This window comes from Arachis stenosperma, chromosome 2, assembly GCF_014773155.1.
Source record: "Arachis stenosperma cultivar V10309 chromosome 2, arast.V10309.gnm1.PFL2, whole genome shotgun sequence".
Taxonomy (NCBI): Eukaryota; Viridiplantae; Streptophyta; class Magnoliopsida; order Fabales; family Fabaceae; genus Arachis; species Arachis stenosperma.
The window spans coordinates 13187651-13210650 of NC_080378.1; the positions used below are offsets into that span (position 1 = coordinate 13187651).

Sequence of the window (23000 nt, forward strand, 5' to 3'; positions counted from 1 at the left end):
TAAGATTGTCTCTTTTGCAATTTAATTTATGGTCACATGAAGGGAGAAAAATGAGGGATAATTTTGTACATAAAATAAATTATTTATTTATTTTTATAAATGCTCTACCCTATAAATTAAAAATCAATTAACACTCTTAAACAATATTCATTTACTTACCAAGCCGTTCCCTACTTCCCACAGATAAATTAAAAATTGTATGGTAACAAATGTTAACCATCGTTATTACATGACATATATGAGTTTTTATGAATATGTTATGAAATAATTTATCGTAAAATACATTAATAGTTATATTTTTAAAGTGTGATTGTATATCTTTTTTAGTTTGTCTAATATGCTAAATTTTTGTTTTTGAATAATAAAAATAAAATTTTAGATTTTTTATCATAAAAATTTGGATATAATATTATAAAATTATTTTATCAAAAAATTTAAACCGATATAAAGAGAGAAATGTATTACATCTCTAAGGGTGGCCTTGTATGTATGGCCTCTCCTTAAACTCCAATCAACCAAATGGCATTTGCATTAGAAATACCGAAAGAATAGAATGTGATGAAACTTTTATGATTATTCTTTTTATAATTAAATATGATGAAACTTTTGCGTATTATGTTCCTTATCGCATGGGAGCTTGTCTTAGTAGAAGTATGATATCTTCACTGCCACCTCAACATGCAATCTCATCCTATTTAAATTTTAAATTTAGAACCAAATAAATAATAAAAGAAAAGACTATTCTTTAGCTATCTCATAAAACTATTTTTTCTAAAATTTAAATTAATAAAAAAATTATATAAATAATTATATTTTTAATATTTTTAAATAAATTTTTATTTAATTTTCGCATAGACTTTTTTTTTATCATATGTTACTTTTTTTACTTTTTAAATTTATCAAAAGATTGAATTTTAGATTTTTTGAACATAAAACTTTTTTATACAATAATATAATTTCTTTCAAAAATTTAAAATAATATGAATAATTATATAGGGTAGCAAAATAAAATCCTAAAACACGAAAAAATGGAGGGTTTGGTGGAGATATTTTGATAAGGTAAAGGAAATTGCTGACGTGGTGAATGGTATCCACCGAATGGAAGGGCTCGAAAATTGTTATGTATGTATGGGGGTGATCGGAGTTGGTTTGAATTGTTCAAAGGGAAAGAAAGATGAGAGCTGAGGGTGAAGGCACAAAAACCAGAGGAGTTGGAATCTGACAGCGAGGCAGAGAGCATTGCCCACGGTGGCTATGCTGCCAGGGCGTAACAGTAAAAGCCTAAAAGGCCTCGCCTCCCCCAACCGCATTTGCAAACTGTCCAAAAGCGCTCGCGCGGTTTTCCGTGCCTTCCTTACTCTGCTTCACTATGCTTAATGCTTACCACTATTATAAACATTCATTGGCTAACATACTCACATTTCACTATTAAAATCACTTCTCAATTCAAATATCCAATATAGTTACTTGAAACCTTAAGCTACTGTTTCAAAGAATTGTAATTATACAATTTTCTACATTATTGTATTAATATAAACCAACATGTCTATTAATTTACCATTTTATTCTTAAAATATTTTATTACAGATAAAAGATAATTATTTTAAATAATTATTTTTACTGGTGTGATAATATATAATTAAATACATGGACAAAAATATAAATTTAAATATATAGAATAACAATAAATATAAGTTTAGTCTAAATAAAAGATACTTTAAACTCAAACTAGGACATTTTTAATTCAAATGTTAGAAATGGCCTCCCAATACTCATTATGATATAGACAGATGATACAAGAGTTTATATAGTAAAAAGTTATAAAGCAATCTCGTTAAGAAAATTCAAGAGCGAAAATGATTTAGGTTTAGGACACATTAGACATTCTACAAAAAGTAAGGGAACTAAACGTCATTTCAGTCACACCATTCAACACCCTTTTAAAGACCAGAAAAGCGGGAGTCTCAGATAAAAGAGCTCTCTCACAATAGAGATAGAGAGTGAAGGAACGAGAGAAAGCATAGAGTGAGAGAGAAAGCATAGAGTGAACAAGGATGTGGAAGAATACGAAGGCCTGACATTAACATATCACCATAAAAAAAAGTGTGATAGTGAGCGAAAGCAAGAAGATCCACGCAGAAGAAAAAATAGAGAGCAAAATGACGAGTACCATAGTGAGAGAACAGAACCTCGACAAGCACATTCACAAGCAAATGGGGTGCATGGCTGGCTTCCTTAACATCTTCGACCGCCACCAGATTCTCGCCGGAAAACGCATCTCCTCCGCCAAACGCCTCCCTCCTCCGGTAAGTAACTCACCAAACCTGGATAAAAAAAATTTTCCGTTACTTTTTCTTCCTCATTTTAACTCATATTTCAAAATGTACATTTTTTTATCAGCAACCGGATTCCTCGCCAGAGCCGGAGAACCACGTGGCTTCACCGGCGCGTCCAGCAACGCCATCACCAGAGCGCGTGAAACAGAGTCCAACGAGAGAGCACACAGTTACGACGGTTACTACTCTGCCGGTTCTAGAATTCAAGGAAGGGACGAGGTCCACGTGGAAGTTCTCAAGGGAGGCTCCGAGGCTCTCATTAGATAGCAGGACCCGAACCAGCTCCCCGAGCCTGAGCCTCTCCCCGAACCTCAATCCAGACGACCGAGGCGAGAAACTATCTTCAGAGATACAGTTACAGCGCCGTTCCACCAGCGTCGTCGCGAGGCTCATGGGCCTGGAGTCCTTACCGGGCCCAGACTCTGATTCAGGGCCCAATAAGAAACCTGAGCTCCGAAGATCCGCTTCCGAGTCCAGAGCCTCCAGAGATCTCAACCGATTCTTCGACGCCGCTAACAGCAACGGTTTTCAGCTGAACCTCAAGCAGGTGCAGCAGCGGCAACAGTACACTCAGCCGCAGGGGATTGTTTCCGAGGGTCTGAACAACAATGCAGGTTCAGATCCGGTGGAGCAGGGTGCACGGAACAACAACAACGCGAAGGGAGAGAAGAACTATAACAACAATGCAAGGAACAGGGGAGTGGTTACGATGGTGCAGAAGAAGAGCTTCTTTGACTCCGCGGATTTCTTTCCTGAGGTACCGAAACGCAGCGTTTCGATCTACGGCGAGATCGAGAGGAGGCTGAGGATGCGAGGAATCGACGAGCCTTCGAAGGATCTAGAAACTCTGAAACATATCTTGGAGGCTTTGCAGCTTAAAGGACTCTTGCATTCGAAGAATCACGCAAATCGTAGTAACGGTAACAACAACTATAATCACAATCACAATCACATGAACTTCGTTCTAGATGGCGGAAGAACGAAGAACGATTCTCCTATTGTTGTGATTAAACCGGTTCGATCCAACCGAACCGGAAGAACTGGTAGCCAGTCTCCTCCGAATTCAAGCGTCCGGTCTAGTCCGAGGGCTCGTCGGAACGAACGTCAGCCGGAGGTTGACCGGAGAAGTAGAAACGCGAGATCGCCGCCGGTTTGCAGGAGTCCGAACCGGAGGAATGTAGCGCCGAACGCAGCGGAGAATCATCACCACAGTAGAGTGTATTATAACGACGGGTTTGATTCGAGAAAGGTGTCTCCGGTTCAGTCGCCGAGAGTAAACTCGAGAAGAACCACACCGGTTCATTCTCCGAGAATGAGAAAACCGATTGATCAGAAGGACGAGAAGGTGTTGACTGTGGCAGAGGATGAATCTTCCACAGTTTCAGAGAGTAGCTTCAGCACTTCCTCGCATACAGACACAGAGGTAAAATAACTATAATTTACTGTTAATGAAAATCAATTATTCATTTACATATTACAATAGTTTTCTACTTTAACTAAAGGAAATTACTGTTCGTCAATGACAATAATGATTTCGGTTTTCTCTTGGAATTAATTATTTTTAATTTTAATTACTTTTTTGGGAGTGTAGAGGTACAGATTGGAAGAGTACAAAGAAGGGAGGAATTTACTGGACAGGTGTGACAAGTTGCTGAACAGCATAGCGGAAATGACGGCCTCGAACGAGTTGCAACCCAGTCCCGTATCGGTTCTTGACTCGTCCTTCTACAGGGACGAGTGGTGTTTACCTTCCCCAATCACAAAACGCTGCATTGATTACAAAGGTGAGTGTAACAACTTTAGTAGTAGTGTCTTCATGTGATTCATATAATTTGATACAGCCATTACTTTGTTAATTTGGGTTACGTAATAGGTTAATTTGTTTAATCTTTGGTGTCTAGAGGTCTAGCCATGACGTATTTTTTCATAGCCAAAGTTGGGGACCTATGCTAAATGAACACATGCTTATGCGTCGTTTTTAAGCACCCATACCTATCTCTGTTAAGTGTTATCCTCGTGCTTCCCATTCCCGATTGCAACAAGTACAATTAGGTGGAAAACAAAACATGCTATAAAATTGACGAAGCTTTGATTCAGAGATGCTAATTCAAGAACAGTGGATGATTTGTTTTCTGCCTACGTGGACCAATCATTTCACATCAGTGCTACTAACGTGGCAGTACTCGGTTGGTTCATTCACTTTTAGCACAGATACTACGGTGCATGCTACTTTCCACTCGTATACGGTACACACGTGGGACCGAACTCCCTCTTGGCCTGAATAGTGAACACTCTACTCTACGGAGCTCAACGTTCCACAAAAAACAAAACAAAAAAAACCAGCAATATTGTTCCTAATTAACTAATTAATCACTCAATTAATTCCTTTCATTAGTTGATTAACTTCTAAAACTGTTTAAATTTGTTATTACAGATCAGGCGGCGGAGTCGGAAGATGATATGTGGAGTGCGGCATTTTGCAGCAGCGAAGCCAAGTCGGAGGATGCAACAGAGGACAATGACTTCTCTTACGTGTCAGAAATCCTGAAGGCATGCACTTACCTACCCGAGAACGGCGACGTTTTCGCTTTATTAGAGAAGCAGCAGATTCTAAAGGGAAAAGACACCTCAAAGGCCTCAACAATTCAGAGGCGGTTAGTGTTCGACACGGTCCGTGATATCTTGTCCCGGCATCGTCGGCTTCCGCCATGGAAGGTGGCGTTCGGTGGCGATGAGAGGCAGAGGGTATGGTCGGAGTTTAGGAGAATACGAGGAGATAGGGAGGAGGAGGAGGAGTGGTCGGAGAAGGATATGTTTGAGGTTATATGCGGGGTTTTGAGGAAGGACATGGCGGAGGATGTTGAGGGTTGGGGGGAATGGACGGTGGAGATTGGAGATATGGTGCTGGACATCGAACGGCTCGTGTTCAAGGACCTGATTGGCGAGACCATACGAGAGTTAGCCACGTGTGCTTCCTCCCAACGTAACAGAGTTTTTGCGCTTCGTAGGAAGCTCGTCTTTTGATTTTTCAGTCAAACAATGATGCATGGAAAAGGACCAAATATAAACATAACAGCCGGAAAAAAAAAAGAAAAAATAAAAAGAAAGAGAAAAAAAAAAAGACGAGAAAAGGAAAAGAAAAGGAGTCGCACGCTTTGTTTAAAATTTTGCGCGCTTGCTTTTTTCGTAATTATTTTTTTAATTTGTTAATGACCGAATTAGTAAGGTTTAAATATGAAATTTAAGATAATCTCAGGGAGAATGTTCTTTGTTTTCTTCTTGTTCTTTCTTTTCTAGTCTGATGTGTAGCAAAGAAGCATTGGATTGTTGTAATTAAATGCTGCCGTGGACGGATTAGAAGAATGAAAATGGAAAAAGTTGCATAATGAAGTGGCAGAGGACAATAACATTGCTTAATCATTTTTTGTTACGTAGTGAACTACTATAGACCAGAATATAATTTTCTTTCCTTAATCTTGTGGTTTTACCCATTTTTAACTAGTAAGTTTGAATATGTTGTTTTTCCTAATCCTGGTCATTGGCAAACAGGAGGTCCTACAGATTATAATTATGGAGTAGCTTGCAGCTTTCTGGGACTTTGAGGTTCCCGTTTTAAAAGGGACAGAACAATTTGATTGTACAACTCGAAAAATACATTCAGCTAGAGCAGCAACATTTTCATCTCCTTTTAAGATTTAATGTTTTAAACAATAACTGACGATAAATCGCTGTCCCCTTTATTTTATGGACTAAAATACTAATACTGACTACAAAAGAATATAACATTGATATAGTTGGTCATAAAAAAATTAAAACTAACTTATAATTATGAAAGGTGAATTATAGTAGATAAAATTATTTAAATTTAAAAAATATTATAAAATTTTATCAAATTTTTTCTCTAATTCAACCTAACCAATTCTAAATTCAAATTCTATTCTACCCAATTTCTAAAAATCTTTTTCATTATCACAAATCTAAAGTTCTAATTTTCTTTTTCTCTGTTTTTGTCCTCCACTTGCAAATTACTAGGATTAAGATCGAACAAATTGAATCCATGAGGCTGAGACTGAGGTTAAGAGCACAAACACTTCTAAGATTCAGATTCGTTTATATTGGCAAAAATTAATGCAAAATCTTAAACTTCATTGCAAAATTCCTTTATGCATTCAAAATCTTCGCGAATTCAAATTTCATTGCAACTGAAAATCAACTACAAATCAGAGTCATCTAAATAAATAGGAACATTTTCTAATGTTGCACTTCAATAATTGATCAATTCGAAAAAGAATGTGAAGGAGACGAAACTGCAAACTCAGATTCGTAGCAAGTTTATGTGATCAAAACTCTCAAATGAGAGAATCACAAACAACTCCACCCGCTATTGCAGAGGAAGAATTGGAGATTGGTGGTGAAGGATTGGAGAAGAGAAAAATTGGTGGTTAGAGAGATTGCAACATCATGAAAAGGAAAAGTGGGAATAATGATTAATTAGGCTTAAGATTGAAAAATGTTTGTTTTTGGGTGTAAAAAGTGAAGAGTGTAGAGAGAGAGAGAGCACATATATAGATGAAAGAAAAGCAATATGAGAAAATCATATGATTTTTTGGAGTTGGATTGAAGTGGGGTAACAATGAGTGAGGGACATAACATTGATATGGAGGCTATATGGTCAGGTTGGGATGCTGTGGTAGTAGCAGTGGACGGATCAGAGGTGGAGGTTTGATTAAGGTTTATGTTTGCGGCCGGTTAGGTTTGAGGGGTATTTTAGAATTTTTTTAATAATTTTTTAGAGTTTGATTAGTTTTATCTATTAGAGTTTATCTTTTATGGTTATAAGTTAATTTTAATTCTTTTATGGTCAGCATCATAATTTTTTATGGTCAATTTTGGTAATTTAGTCTTATTTTATGTGTAAATATATTGATTTTTTGATACATTAAAAATAAATAAATAAAATCAAATTGGGTTGGTTTAATACTTAGTTGACTAGTTCATTTAAGTAAGTGTTGGATTAAATCTTATTTTGTGTATACAGCAATTCATTAGCCAGAGACAAACCCTTAATATGACTAACTTAAAATATTTGGAAGACGAATTTGATTAAAAAAATCTTTTGAGAACCAATTTAAAAAATGAATAATCTTTCGTGGACAAATTTGAGTATTTACTCTTATTATAAAACAAAATTTGCATTAATTATGGCTAGAGTAAGGATAAAATTTTCCCCTTTTCTCAACAGGAAATCACCAACAAGTTCTAAAACACTAACACATGTCTCTTCATTTTCGAGTAAATACTCAAAATGTCCCTAAATTTCAAATCACTATTTAATTTAGTCCTTGACTTTTAAAAATGACCAATTAAATTCCTGAAATTCAAAAAAGTGCATCTCCGTTAGTCCTTCGCAAAAGTGTCGTCTAAACGTTGATGATGTGGAACGTGCCATGTGGGTATTCTAGCTGTATGCTGATGTGTACCAAACTTGAATTTGATTCAAATTCGTATCTGAAATTGCTTATTAATATCCAAATTAGTCCATTTTCAATTATAAAGTCCTAATCCTCAAATTATTGTCTTCTCTTCTTCGACCTCTCAGTTGTCTTCTTCTCTTCTTCGATCTCTTCGCTATCTTCCAGTTCATCTTGTTTTCTCGTCTGCGTGAGTGATGATGGGTGGCGGGAAGATAAGCCAAATTAGTTCAAGTAGGAATAATTATGTAGGGAGACCTTATAGCAGCAATGGAATGTGCAATAGGAGAGGTAAGAATGTCATTTTCTGCAACTGCGAGCTTCAGACAATGATAAAGTACTCAACGATAATAGAGAATCCTGGTAGACTGGTGCACGAAACTGGCTCCGCAATATTCACACAGATAGACCGGCAAGTGCACCGGTGTTGGTAATAAGAAGTATGACCACAATCCAATCAATCATGTGTCAAATAATTTGTTATTATTATTATATTAAAATGTTAATATAATAAGGTCCTTGATTAAATTTAGAAATTTATCATTGTGATAGTGATCATAATATTGAGAGATAAATCTTTTAATTTAATCTAAATTGTTCTTGGTTATAGGATTATTAAAAAGGACATTAATAATCCGAAAAGATCAATATATATATAATGGTCTTCATTGGATGAAGATTAATAGATCTCATTTATTAAATTATATATATAGATGGTGCATATAGAGATATGACCATTGAACTGACTCACTTTGAGAATTCCTAATGGTTATAATTACCGCATATTTGTCAATAGGATATTCTCAAGATGAATATAGTAATAGAGTTTCCTTTGACCTGCGACTGTCACATTAATTAATAATGTATTTATTATACTTTGATTCCGGACACCTAATACCCTAGGGTACTAGTTGAATGGATATTGGGTATGATTTAAATACTTGTAGAATTAATGATTAGTCAATAAAGAATCTATCAACTCTCGATAAAGAGTTTGAGCTCTATGATTATAATGACTGAGATGAATAAAACCTTGGCCAAGGGAATTGAATGAATAAAGAAATGAGTTTCTTAGGTCATTCACAGTTCATTATAATAATGGTAACAAGTTAGAGTTTGACAATTAAACCATACTCTAAGAGTTAACCAAGAGCTGAAAAGATGGAAGGAATTATATTTTGTTCTTCTAAGGTTCTTAGTAAAAATATATTACTCCATACTATCGGGTCGTTGAGGAGTGTTGCTAGATGCCAACCTTGATTAGTAAATTTAGTATGACTAATTTACTACCCGCTTAGTATTGAACCTATGGGGTCACACACTAACGAGTGTTCTAATCTTTGCTATAGAATTATTTAATTATTATTTTGATTTGATCAAATAAATAATTATATTAATTCAGATGGAATATTATTATATTTTTTGCTAGCACCAAAAATATAATAATAGTATGATAATTGAGAATATTAAATGAGATTTGAGAATAATTAGTTATTCTATTTCTGAATTTGGATAAGATCCTAACTGATTCTGTTTTAAATTGAATTATGATTTGATTCATAAAATTTGAATGATCCAGATTTGAAATTTCAAGATATGATTTAAATTTGAATTGAGAATCAAATTTAAAATCAGTAACAAATCTCATACTATATATATGTACGTCAAGAGTACAGGAAAGTCACAGAAGAGAATAACAAAAGTTTTATTCCTTTACCTCTATACACATAAATGTATGTGAGCCTAATTCTTAGAGAAGAATTTTATGGCATGCAAAGAGTTGCAAGAGATTTCTCATTTTAGATCAGATGTCCATTGGTCAAGGAGTTGACAGCAAAGATTGGTCTCGGTGTGAATACGCATAGCGCCTTCGTACCATCGAAGGAGAAAGTAATTTTTACTAGCGTACACAGGTATTTAGATCTGATCTATATATTATTATTGGAATAAAGTTTAAGCACAAAATAGATCTTTAGGATTACTTTCTTTTCTTCCGTTGCGTGTTATGAACACATCGTAATCCTTCAGTGATATCAGAGCTTTGGCTTTTTTGTGTTTAAATTTTTATTCTTATTTTCTTAAAGTTTGTGAATTAATTGGATTAATTCAAATTATTTTTAAGCATGTGATGTATTTATTTCTATTGAGATGGTTTTTTAATAAATTAATAGTTAATTTATTTTAATTATTTAATTGTGATTAAATTATCATTCTTTTAATATAAAAGTTATATTTATAATCAAATATTTGTTTTGATTTTATTTATATATTAAATTTTATTGTGATTTTTATCACAATAAAAGGAATAAGATGCAAAATATCTTTTGTTCGTTTATATATATATATAAGTATATATATAAAGGTCAAATTTGATTTGATAATTTTTAATGCTAAATGTTAGTACATGAAAAATCAAATTTTGATTTGATTGATGTGTTTTGAACCTATAATTTTAGAAATTAGTTTTTCTAATGTTCTTGATTATAAAGAGCGGCCTGACAACCAGGAGTTTTATTTTCAAGATAATAATCAGTATATACATTTGATGTATTAGGGATTTAATTCTATATTTTTACCTAGACAACTTGGGAGTATAAAATTTAATTCATGAATACTGGTAGAAATTCTCTAACAATTGAGATAAATCCTAAAAGTTAGGATATTGTCAAAAATAAATTTATCTCTTGTTTACAAAGAGCAACCTGACAACTAGAAGACTTGTACTCAAAGATAGAATTTATTTATGCATGTAAATCATGTTGCTTGTATGCGAAGTTTGTATTCGTAGGTTTTGATGAATGACAAACCAACAAACGACATGAAAGACAAACCAACAAACAACTTGAATGAACAAGCATGTTGAAAGATCAACCAACATTCAACGTTGAGGAATGAAGAGTTGAAAGCAACACAACAACAACAAGAAACTCAAGTCCACAACATTTGAAGACAAGTATAGTGTCTTAGGACTTAGGTAACTTCTTGTTAAGAACCAATTGCTAAATCTCTCAACACACACTCACAAAATGTTTTGATGCACATCTTGCAATTCGATGCTAGCCAAATGGTTTAAAACTTGTTTTCAAAGGTACAAAAGCATAGGAATTGACTCCAACAAGTTTGAGATCAATCCTAAGTATTTTGAAGTGATTTTAAGCCATTCTTTAAGGTTTGCATCGATGCACACTCATCTTGCATCGATGCAAAGCATGCGACGACTTGTTGCATCGATGCAAAGATGTTTTGCATCGATGCAACCTAGCTGAAAATTCAAATTTCAGCTTCAAAGACACATTTGCATCGATGCAAAGTGTTATGCATCGATGCAAATGATTCAAAAACATAAAAAACGGCTAGTTTTGACAAAAAGGCTCCATCCCATTAACTCCCCAACGTTTCTAAGGTTTGGGGAGTCTATAAATAGATGGATTGAAGCCTTATTTCATATACTTGAGTATTTGCAAACTATCTTGTTCATATTCTTTCATTCTACACATTTTTTAAGGTGTTATAATACACAATTTGAGAGAGCAATATCAATTGGTTCAATAGTGCTAAACTTGTAATCATACACTCTTCTAGAGAGTACTCATTTCGTCTCAACAATTCTTTGAGAATTGTTTTCTTGTACACTTTGTAAATTGGAGTGTGATCTCCAAGGTTGAGTCAAGAGTTATAAACACTATAGTCGGTGAGGATACCAAAGAGGTATACTAAGTACTCAAGGCAAATCTTAGAGAAGGTATCTCTAAGTGGAGTGGGTTAGTATACGAGTGGTGATCATATACCGTGAGGTGTTAGAAACTAAGGACTCGGATTGTAAAAGGTTTTGCGCGAGCACCTTGAAGCTTGGCAATAGTGGAACTTCTCAATAGCGATTGAGAAAGAAAGTGGACGTAGGACAAGGATTGTGCCGAACCACTCTAAATAGCGTTTGCATCTCTCCAAACTCATCTCTTCAATATTATTGTCTTTTACCTTTGAGCAAATAAATTGTGATCGAAAAGTAGCTTCGTAAGTACTTAAGGAATAGCTTAAGTCCGATTGGTGAAAAGCTTGATCAATTTATTTGAGTTGGTGTCTATTGGAAAGTAAAAGCTCCTTATAAATGCTTAGCAATTGAGTTAAGCTCTTGGAAAAATACTAGTACAATAACACTTTTGTATATTGTCTTTAACTTTCGCAAAAAGATTCATTGTTGTTGCAATACTCAATTCACCCCCCTCTTGAGTAATTGTGCATAGGTTCTACAAGTGGTATCAGAGCTTAACCCTTTGAAAGACTTAACCGTTTAAGGGAAAGATCATGGCAAGCACAAGCTTTAACAACAACAACACTAGTGAAGGTAACTCAACCGCTAGACCTCCTCTTTTTAGCGGAACAAATTACTCTTATTGGAAAAATAAGATGAGAATTTGGATCCGTTCTCAAGATGTGAGAATTTGGAAAGTGATTGAGAATGGAAATCACATTCCAACAAAGACAACAAGCGCTAAAGAAGGAGAAGTCTCCGTCTCAAAGCAAGTACCGAAAGGAGAAGATGAATATAGTGACGATGATTGGAAGAAAGTGGCAATGAATGATAAAGCCATCAACTTCATTCATTGTGCACTTAACAAGCATGATTATATGAAGATCTCTACATGTGAAACCGCTAAAGAGATTGGGATAAACTCCAAATCACTTACGAAGGAACCGACCACGTTAAAGAATCAAAGGTATTTATGTTGGTTCATGAATGGGAAAATTTTAAAATGAAAGATGAAGAGAGCATTGAAGAAGCTCTTGAAAGACTCTCCAAGATCTTCAACAATCTAAGCATGCTTGGCACAAAATACAATGATAAACAAATTGTGACCAAGGTGCTTACAAGCCTTACACCAAAATGGAACTCCAAAGTGAACGCCATTGTGGAAGGAAGGCTCTATGATCAACTTACATTTGATCAACTACGAGGTAATCTTCTCACCTATGAAATGACTATGCTAAATAGACAAAAAGGTGAAGAAAGCAAGAAGAAAAGTCTCGCCCTTAAAACAACATCACTACAAGAAGAGAGTGATGATAATGAAGAAGAAGGAGATGAAGAATTTGCACTCTTATTAAAAGATTCAATAAGTTTGCAATGAAGAAAAACTTCAAGAGCAAAACAAAGGTACCAAAATGCTATGAGTGTGGAGAAGTTGGACACATCAAACCCAATTGTCCAAAACTTCAAAAGGAGGACAAAAACAAGAAATTTAAGAAGAAGGAGAAAGCATACATATCATGGGAGAACGAGGATGAATCCGACTCCGATGACGACGAGGTTGCAAATCTTTGCTTAATGGCAAGCGAAGAAAAGGTTAGTGATGACAACTCCACTTCTTTTAATTTACAAGATGAATATGATGCCTTACTTGAGGTGTACACAAAACTTACCCAAGATTATTCTCTCCTAAAGAAAAAGAATATGGATCTTTTAAAACAAAATGAGATGTTGAAAAACGAGAATATCAATCTTGGAAAAGATAAGTGTAGCACAAGTAGTGATCCATACAAATCTTGTAAAATGCATGAAAATGAAATTACAAATCTTAAGAACACTTTAGCTAAGTTCAATGAATCTTCAAAGAACTTAGATAAAATGTTGAAAAACCAAAAGCATGTTCATAATAAGAAAGGTTTAGGTTTTAAAAAAGGAAAATTTAAAAATACTAAAACTCCTATTAGGCAACCGCAAGCCCAAAAGGCAAGCATGCCTAAAAGGAATGAAGCCTTTAAACATCCTCCTCAACATGCTTCATTTAGAAATTATAATCACAATGCATATAGATCAAAAGATGTTGCATTTAGGAAACAACCTAGGCAACCATTTAGAAACATGCATAGGATGCATAATCCAAATGTCATATGTCATTATTGTAATAAAGTAGGTCATATAGCACCCGTATGCTTTACTAGAATTAAACATATAAACTTTCGTAGTCAAGATACGAGATGGGCACCTTATGGGCATTATGCTCATACTAACCATCAAGGACCCAAATTCACTTGGGTACCTAAATCCCAATTTTAATTGTTTTGTAGGTACGTGTTGGAGCTAAGGATACAAATTGGTATGTTGATAGTGGATGCTCCAAACACATGACCGGCGATGAATCCAAGTTCACCGCAATAGAGCCTACAAACGGAGGAAACGTGATCTATGGAGACAACAACACCGGCAAAGTAATCGGCGTTGGAAAAGTTGGTAAAAATTCTTCTACCTCCATAGATAATGTTATACTTGTCAAAGGTCTCAAACATAATCTCATTAGTGTTAGCCAACTTTGTGACAAAGGAAACTTAGTCACCTTTGATTCAAAATGTTGTTTGATAAAAAGGCAAGACACTAATGAAATTGTGCTAATTGGGCACTGTGTTGACAATGTATACATGATTAATCTAAATGAAGTCTCCTCAAATGATGTGAAATGCCTTGTTAGTAAAAATGATGAAACTTGGTTATGGCATCGTAGAGTAGCTCATGCTAACATGGACCATCTTAGCAAATTGGTCTCTAAAGAGTTAGTAATTGGCTTACCAAAGCTACGTTTTGAAAAAGACGTCCTTTGCGACGCATGTCAAAAGGGAAAACAAGTAAAGGCCTCTTTTAAATCCAAAAACATTGTTTCAACAACAAGGCCATTACAACTTTTGCACATGGATTTATTTGGTCCTTCTAGGACTATGAGCTTTGGTGGCAATTACTATGCTTTAGTTATTGTTGATGATTACTCTCGATTTACATGGACCTTGTTCCTAGCAAACAAGAGTGATGCATTTCGAGCATTCAAAGATTAGCCAAAGTTATTCAAAATGAAAAGAATTTGCATATATCATCTATTAGAAGTGATCATGGTGGAGAATTTGAAAATAATCTTTTTGAAACTTTTTGTGAAGAAAATGGCATTGAGCATAATTTTTCCTCTCCTAGAACACCACAACAAAATGGTGTGGTTGAAAGGAAAAATCGTCATTTAGAAGAAATGGCGAGAACTATGCTCAATGAGGCTAATATTCCTAAGTACTTTTGGGCGGATGCGGTTAGTACCGCGTGTTATGTTATGAATAGGATTATCATTCGACCTATTCTTAAGAAAACACCGTACGAATTGTACAAAGGAAGAAAGCCAAATATTTCCCACCTTCACGTCTTTGGTTGTAAATGCTTTATTCTAAATAATGGAAAAGATAACTTAGGCAAATTTGATGCTAAGGCTGATGAAGGAATCTTCTTAGGCTACTCTTTAACTAGCAAAGCTTTTAGAGTATATAATAAACGCATCATGACTATGGAAGAAAGTATTCATGTCGCTTTTGATGAAACTAACCGTTGTTGTGCTAGAAAAGATTTTGATGAAAATGTAGAAAACTTTGATTCACTAAATTTGAATGGTGAAGACAAAGAAAAAGATTTAAATGAAGCCTCTACAAGCTCAACAAAGGATAGTGTTCAAGTTGAAGAAATTGAACCATCACAAGCACAAATAAATGCACTTCCAAAGGATTGGCGTACTTCAAAGGATCATCCTCTAGACAACGTCATTGGTGATGTTTCGAAAGGGGTAACAACTCGATCCACTTTTAGAAATTTATTTGCATATAGTGCTTTTGTTTCTCAAATTGAACCATCTACCATTGAGTCCGCAATTGATGATGAACATTGGGCTATGGCAATGCAAGAGGAGCTTAACCAATTCAAACGAAATGACGTTTGGGAATTGGTGCCTAAACCAAGTAATCAAACAATTGTAGGAACAAAATGGGTTTTTAGAAATAAACTCGATGAAAATGGTACAATTGTTAGAAACAAAGCTAGATTAGTAGCCAAAGGTTATAATCAAGAGGAAGGCATTGATTATGACGAAACTTATGCTCCCGTAGCTAGATTAGAAGCAATTAGGATGTTACTTGCTTTTGTATCCTCTTATAACTTCAAACTTTATCAAATGGATGTTAAGAGTGCCTTTCTTAATGGTTTCATTCAAGAAGAAGTATTTGTTGAACAACCTCCCGGTTTTGAGGATTATGAAAATCCTAATCATGTTTTTAAACTCAAGAAAGCTCTTTATGGTCTTAAACAAGCTCCAAGAGCTTGGTATGAACGTTTGAGCAAGTTTTTAATAGAAAAGGATTTTAGAAGAGGGAAGGTTGATACAACTTTATTTATCTTGATTGAAAACAAAAATATCCTTTTGGTACAAGTTTACGTCGATGACATAATATTTGGTTCAACTAACGAATCACTTTGCAAGTTTTTCTCAAACCTCATGCAAAGTGAATTTGAAATGTCCATGATGGGCGAACTCAACTTCTTCCTTGGTCTTCAAATCAAACAAGGAAAAGAATGAACTTTCGTTAGCCAAACCAAATATTGCAATGAACTGCTCAAAAGATTTGGAATGGACAATGCTAAGGCAATGGACACACCAATGAGCACTACTTGCTACCTTGACAAAGCTGAACAAGGTAAAATCATAGATGTAAAGAAGTATAGAGGCATGATAGGATCATTACTTTATCTAACGGCAAGTAGGCCAGATATCATGTTTAGTGTATGCATGTGTGCGAGATACCAAGCTAATCCTAAGGAATCTCACTTAAGTGCGGTGAAAAGGATTATGAAGTATCTCATAGGAACATTAAATGTTGGATTGTGGTATCCGAAAGGATCCACTTGTGATTTGATTGGTTATCCCGATTCCGATTTTGCCGGTTGCAAATTGGATAGGAAAAGCACTAGCGGCACTTGTCACTTGCTAGGAAACTCTCTTGTTTCATGGCATAGTAAGAAACAAGTAAGTGTAGCCTTGTCTACCGCCGAAGCCGAGTATGTAGCCGCCGGTAGTTGTTGCGCCCAAATTTTATGGATGAAACAACAACTTGTGGACTATGGACTCATGCTTGATCACATTCCTATCAAATGTGATAATACTAGTGCAATAAATTTAACCAAGAATCCGGTTCAACATTCAAGAACCAAGCATATTGAGATTAGACATCACTTCATAAGAGACCATGTTGAAAAGGGTGATGTGGTTATTGAATTTGTCGAAACTAGTAAACAACTAGCGGACATCTTCACTAAACCTTTATGTAAAGAAAGTTTTTTTAACATCCGAAATGAACTTGGTATCTTGGATTCTAATCTAATATGATTTGTTTGAATTCATTGTATTTATATTGCTTTTTTTTGTATCTCTTACTAACTTAAGCATTGGAGATATCCAATTAGCCATTGTTTTGTAGGTTTATGAGTTGATGAATGAGTGATTAATCTTGAGGTAGATTGAAGAATTTGAAGATTATAAACAATGGAGGATCAACAAATTGAAGTTTATAATGGTTTAAGTGAGTATATACATGATGGAACTCAAAGGATTGAAGAAAGAACCACCAAAGGATGAAAATTTGGTGATTTTGGGCAAAATGATGCATGTTGCATCGATGCAAACACGACCAAATTGCACAAAAACACGTGAATTTGGCATTTTTGAGCAACAAAACCCCACTTTTTCATCATCTTCAACCTCGCAACTTATATTCCCACATTCAAACCTCCATAACCTCCAAAACAAGCTCACATATAGCTTCATACAACTCACAAAACTTAGATACCCACTACAAACAAATTACATATTTGAAGTCCCCACATTCTCCTCTACAAAACCCATAAAACAAAATCATCCACAATGCCTAGAATCAAGAGAACCATCAAGAAGTCAAAAGACTCTTCAAGTGTGGTTCCACCTCCAAATGATCATCCTTTGGCAAGGTACTTTGCTTCTAATGAAGATCTTCAATTCTATGAGGCAAGGCTCGCCGGAAGAAAGGAAATTCCTCCGAGGTATTTGGATCCGACCCTTCTTGTCATTCATAAGTTTGATACTCTTAAGGCTATTCTAGTTCATCAAGGCCTCATGGATTTTGTTCAAATTAAGAATAAATATTATCTGGATTTAGTTGCCATAGCCTATAGTACACTCATGATTGAGATTGATGAGGAAGATGAATCAAATTTCACATTATTCTTCAAGATAGGAAGAAAGGATTATAGGCTAGATGGTGATGAGTTAGCCACCATTTGGGAGTTGCCAAATCAAGGTGACTTGTTTCAAGGTGGTAAAACCCCAATTGATGAATGGGGTTATTCAAAGGACAATGCCATGCATTTGTTCAACCTTGTACAAGGAGCTCACTCCAAAATTAGTTGCAATTCAATGAGTGCGGAACATAGAACTTTGTTATATCTAGTCACCTATGTATTGCAACCTAGAATATCCGGGCATGCGAATGTAAATGATGATGATGAAGACCAAGATTGATTGTCTCCTCTTCATCAAGTCACTTTTTATTGCTTTATGTTTATTTGATTATATGAATTGTTAAACTAACTCCTAGTAAGCTAAGGATTTCTATTATGGTTTAAATACTTTGATATTTCCTTCATAATTTTGTTTAATGATTAATGCTTGTATGCTTATTTGGTGAATAACTCAAAATAGGCTTGGTACCCCTATTTTAAGTTAATGTGCATGCCTTGATATATTTCACTTCTTTAGGGGGAATTATGCATGCTTGTTATATATAAAAAGAGGAAATCAAATTCTTTTTGAAAGGGGGAATATCTCATCCTTGAGATTAATAGAGAAATTGAACTTAAAAAAATTCATTGTTTTATGCATGCTTCTATGACACATTTCAAACTCCTTTCTTTTTGATAATGTCAAAAGGGGGAAGAAAAGTTTGAGGATATTTGAAGTTTTGAACTTTTGAAAAAGAAGAAGTTTGAGGATTTGAAAAGAAGAAATAAGTTTGCGAAACAATGATTTCAAAAAGACTTCCGCTAAGCAAAAACTTTGATATCTAAATCGTTTTCTTTGATAAACGCCCTTTAAGGGAACAAATGCACATATTTAGGGGGAACTCCTGCAAAAATTTTTTTGTGAAGTCTTCTCCAAAGCTTTCTATAAAACAAAGTGCATTATTGTTGCTTTCAAAATCATTTATAAATGCATATCCTCAAAATTGGTTTGTCATTATCAAAAAGGGGAAAATTGTAAATCATGTTGCTTGTATGCAAAGTTTGTATTCGTAGGTTTTGATGAATGAAAAACCAACATACGACATGAAAGACAAACCAACAAACAACTTGAATGAACAAGCATGTTGAAAGATCAACCAACATTCAACGTTGAGGAATGAAGAGTTGAAAGCAACACAACAACAACAAGAAACTCAAGTCCACAACATTTGAAGACAAGTATAGTGTCTTAGGACTTAGGTAACTTCTTGTTAAGAACCAATTGCTAAATCTCTCAACACACACTCACAAAATGTTTTGATGCACATCTTGCAATTCGATGCTAGCCAAATGGTTTAAAACTTGTTTTCAAAGGTACAAAAGCATAGGAATTGACTCCAACAAGTTTGAGATCAATCCTAAGTATTTTGAAGTGATTTTAAGCCATTCTTTAAGGTTTGCATCGATGCACACTCATCTTGCATCGATGCAAAGCATGCGACGACTTGTTGCATCGATGCAAAGATGTTTTGCATCGATGCAACCTAGCTGAAAATTCAAATTTCAGCTTCAAAGACACATTTGCATCGATGCAAAGTGTTATGCATCGATGCAAATGATTCAAAAACATAAAAAACGGCTAGTTTTGACAAAAAGGCTCCATCCCATTAACTCCCCAACGTTTCTAAGGTTTGGGGAGTCTATAAATAGATGGATTGAAGCCTTATTTCATATAATTGAGTATTTGCAAACTATCTTGTTCATATTCTTTCATTCTACACATTTTTTTAAGGTGTTATAATACACAATTTGAGAGAGCAATATCAATTGGTTCAATAGTGCTAAACTTGTAATCATACACTCTTCTAGAGAGTACTCATTTCGTCTCAACAATTCTTTGAGAATTGTTTTCTTGTACACTTTGTAAATTGGAGTGTGATCTCCAAGGTTGAGTCAAGAGTTATAAACACTATAGTCGGTGAGGATACCAAAGAGGTATACTAAGTACTCAAGGCAAATCTTAGAGAAGGTATCTCTAAGTGGAGTGGGTTAGTATACGAGTGGTGATCATATACCGTGAGGTGTTAGAAACTAAGGACTCGGATTGTAAAAAGTTTTGCGCGAGCACCTTGAAGCTTGGCAATAGTGGAACTTCTCAATAGCGATTGAGAAAGAAAGTGGACGTAGGACAAGGATTGTGCCGAACCACTCTAAATAGCGTTTGCATCTCTCCAAACTCATCTCTTCAATATTATTGTCTTTTACCTTTGAGCAAATAAATTGTGATCGAAAAGTAGCTTCGTAAGTACTTAAGGAATAGCTTAAGTCCGATTGGTAAAAAGCTTGATCAATTTATTTGAGTTGGTGTCTATTGGAAAGTAAAAGCTCCTTATAAATGCTTAGCAATTGAGTTAAGCTCTTGGAAAAATACTAGTACAATAACACTTTTGTATATTGTCTTTAACTTTCGCAAAAAGATTCATTGTTATTGCAATACTCAATTCACCCCCCTCTTGAGTAATTGTGCATAGGTTCTACAATGCATACGATGATATATAAGGAGAATTAATTTTATACTTGAACCTAGACAACCTAGGGATATAAAATATAATTCAGATAAATAATTTTCTGACAACCAGATAATTATTTGGGATTATAATTGTATGTGATACAATTTATTCATGTTTATTTGGAATAGATATGAGTAACAACTTGACAACCAAGGTATTTATTCATGATTCTAAATAATTTTGACAGAAATATAGATTTTTTATTTACTTTCATATTTTAAATTTTTAAATATGTCCATCTTTAGTATGACATACTTGAAAGTAATAAATTGGTTATACATTAAGAATTGTTCTTATGTATGAAAGGGTTATCATGGACATGATAATCCTATTGAAATAATATTGCCCAATAAAATTGGTGATGGAATAGTCAGTACTTGTGAAGTATCTAAAATATTTATTTTACTACAATATGGGTTGTTTTGACAACCATGAGTTCTAATTTTAAAAGCATATACCCACTATTTATTACTGAATATCTTGAGAAGATGTATGGTGTCGAAAGTAAGATAATATGACTATCAAAAATTTTATTTAAACTAGTGGGAGTATTGGGCAATATATTTTGAATTAAACAACTTTAGAAGTTGGAACACCATTAGCCAAATGGCTTTAGTGAGAATTGTTCTTATAAGCATTTTTAGAGATTTATTTTGTTACAAACAAAATTTTTCTTAATATGATTAATGTTTGTGATCATTTTAGATAAACTCAATATGAGTATTGAGGATGCCAATTAAAATTGCTCTTAAGGGTTGGTTTGACCAATAATAAAGATATTGAGTATTTTTATTATAAGAGTTTAAAGTAAAATCTCTAATTATCTAATTGATATTCTATTGAATAGAGAATGAGATTCTCTCAACGCACAAACATTAGTACTTTATGTACCCTATCATGTTTAAAAAAACATAAAATTTGATTTAGTTGAGTATCATTGTTTGTTAAATATTTGGACTACATTTTAAAAATGTTGCTAAATTAACAAATTTCTCACTAAATCAATTTTTTTACCCATATGAGATATGGAAAAGACATAAGCTGAAACTCAAGAACATTAGAGTTTGGAGATTTATTGGTTAACCTAAAGAAATAATGAGATTATTTTTATCACTCTTCTTATGACAAAGTGTCTGTGATAAAAAGGTTAAACTCTTTTTTTTAGAAAAGAGATTTCATCTTAAAGAAAGAGTGGGAGTAACAACTACTTTTATTAGAATTGTATACTACTCAATAGCTGATATACTTTTTCTTGAAAGTATAAAAGGTTTGATCGTCAAACTAACTTTTCGAAAAAGTAGCCTATTTGTATAATGCTATAATTCTATAAAGATAGATCTAATGGTTACTTAGATTTTTTATAATCATGTTCAATAAGGATTGTCCTTAAAAAAAATTATGCACTATTGTAGTGGGAGATTTCATGTTTTAAGAAAACGAGATATTTATTATACACTAGACCCACTTTGCAAAAGGTCAAAGCACACATGCTCAAAAAGCTAAGGTGTTTAAGGTCAAAAGAGTTTTGATAAACACAAATGTACATTGAAAAATTATACACATGATTGATTGGCTCTAGTGCAAGTGGGAGATTATTGATATAATAGTATGCCCAAGATCCAATCTATCATGATTGGCTCTCCTGCAAGTGGGAGATTGTTGGGATAAGAAGTATGACCACAATCCAATCAATCATGTGTCAAATAATTTGTTATTATTATTATATTAAAATGTTAATATAATAAGGTCCTTGATTAAATTTAGAGATTTATCATTGTGATAGTGATCATAATATTGAGAGATAAATCTTTTAATTTAATCTAAATTGTTCTTGGTTATAGGATTATTAAAAAGGACATTAATAATCCAGAAAGATCAATATATATATAATGGTCTTCATTGGATGAAGATTAATAGATCTCATTTATTAAATTATATATATAGATGGTGCATATAGAGATATGACCATTGAACTTACTCACTTTGAAAATTCCTAATGGTTATAATTACCGCATATTTGTCAATAGGATATTCTCAAGATGAACATAGTAATAGAGTTTCCTTTGACCTGCGACTGTCATAATAATTAATAATGTATTTATTATACTTTGATTCCGGACACCTAATACCCTAGGGTGCTAGTTGAATGGATATTGGGTATGATTTAAATACTTGTAGAATTAATGATTAGTCAATAAGGAATCCATCAACTCTCGGTAAAGAGTTTGAGCTCTATGATTATAATGACTGAGATGAATAAAACCTTGGTCAAGGGGATTGAATGAATAAAGAAATGAGTTTCTTAGGTCATTCATAGTTCATTATAATAATGGTAACAAGTTAGAGTTTGACAATTAAACCATACTCTAAGAGTTAACCAAGAGCTGAAAAGATGGAAGAAATTATACTTTGTTCTTCTAAGGTTCTTAGTAAAAATATATTATTCCATACTATCGGGTCGTTGAGGAGTGTTGCTAGACGCCAACCTTGATTAGTAAATTTAGTATGACTAATTTACTACCCGCTTAGTATTGAACCTATGGGGTCACACACTAACGAGTGTTCTAATCTTTGC

General features: G+C 34.1%; 1 protein-coding gene across 1 annotated transcript; it reads left to right on the forward strand.

The window, feature by feature from the left end:
• The first annotated feature begins 2023 nt into the window (after positions 1-2023).
• On the forward strand, positions 2024-5732 carry LOC130961975 (protein LONGIFOLIA 1-like). Its single transcript, XM_057888028.1, has 4 exons — positions 2024-2306; positions 2401-3759; positions 3928-4120; positions 4771-5732. Exons 1-4 carry the CDS (start codon positions 2160-2162, stop codon positions 5358-5360), a joined length of 2289 nt encoding a protein of 762 aa, XP_057744011.1. The 5' UTR covers positions 2024-2159; the 3' UTR covers positions 5361-5732.
• Positions 5733-23000: the final 17268 nt, after the last annotated feature.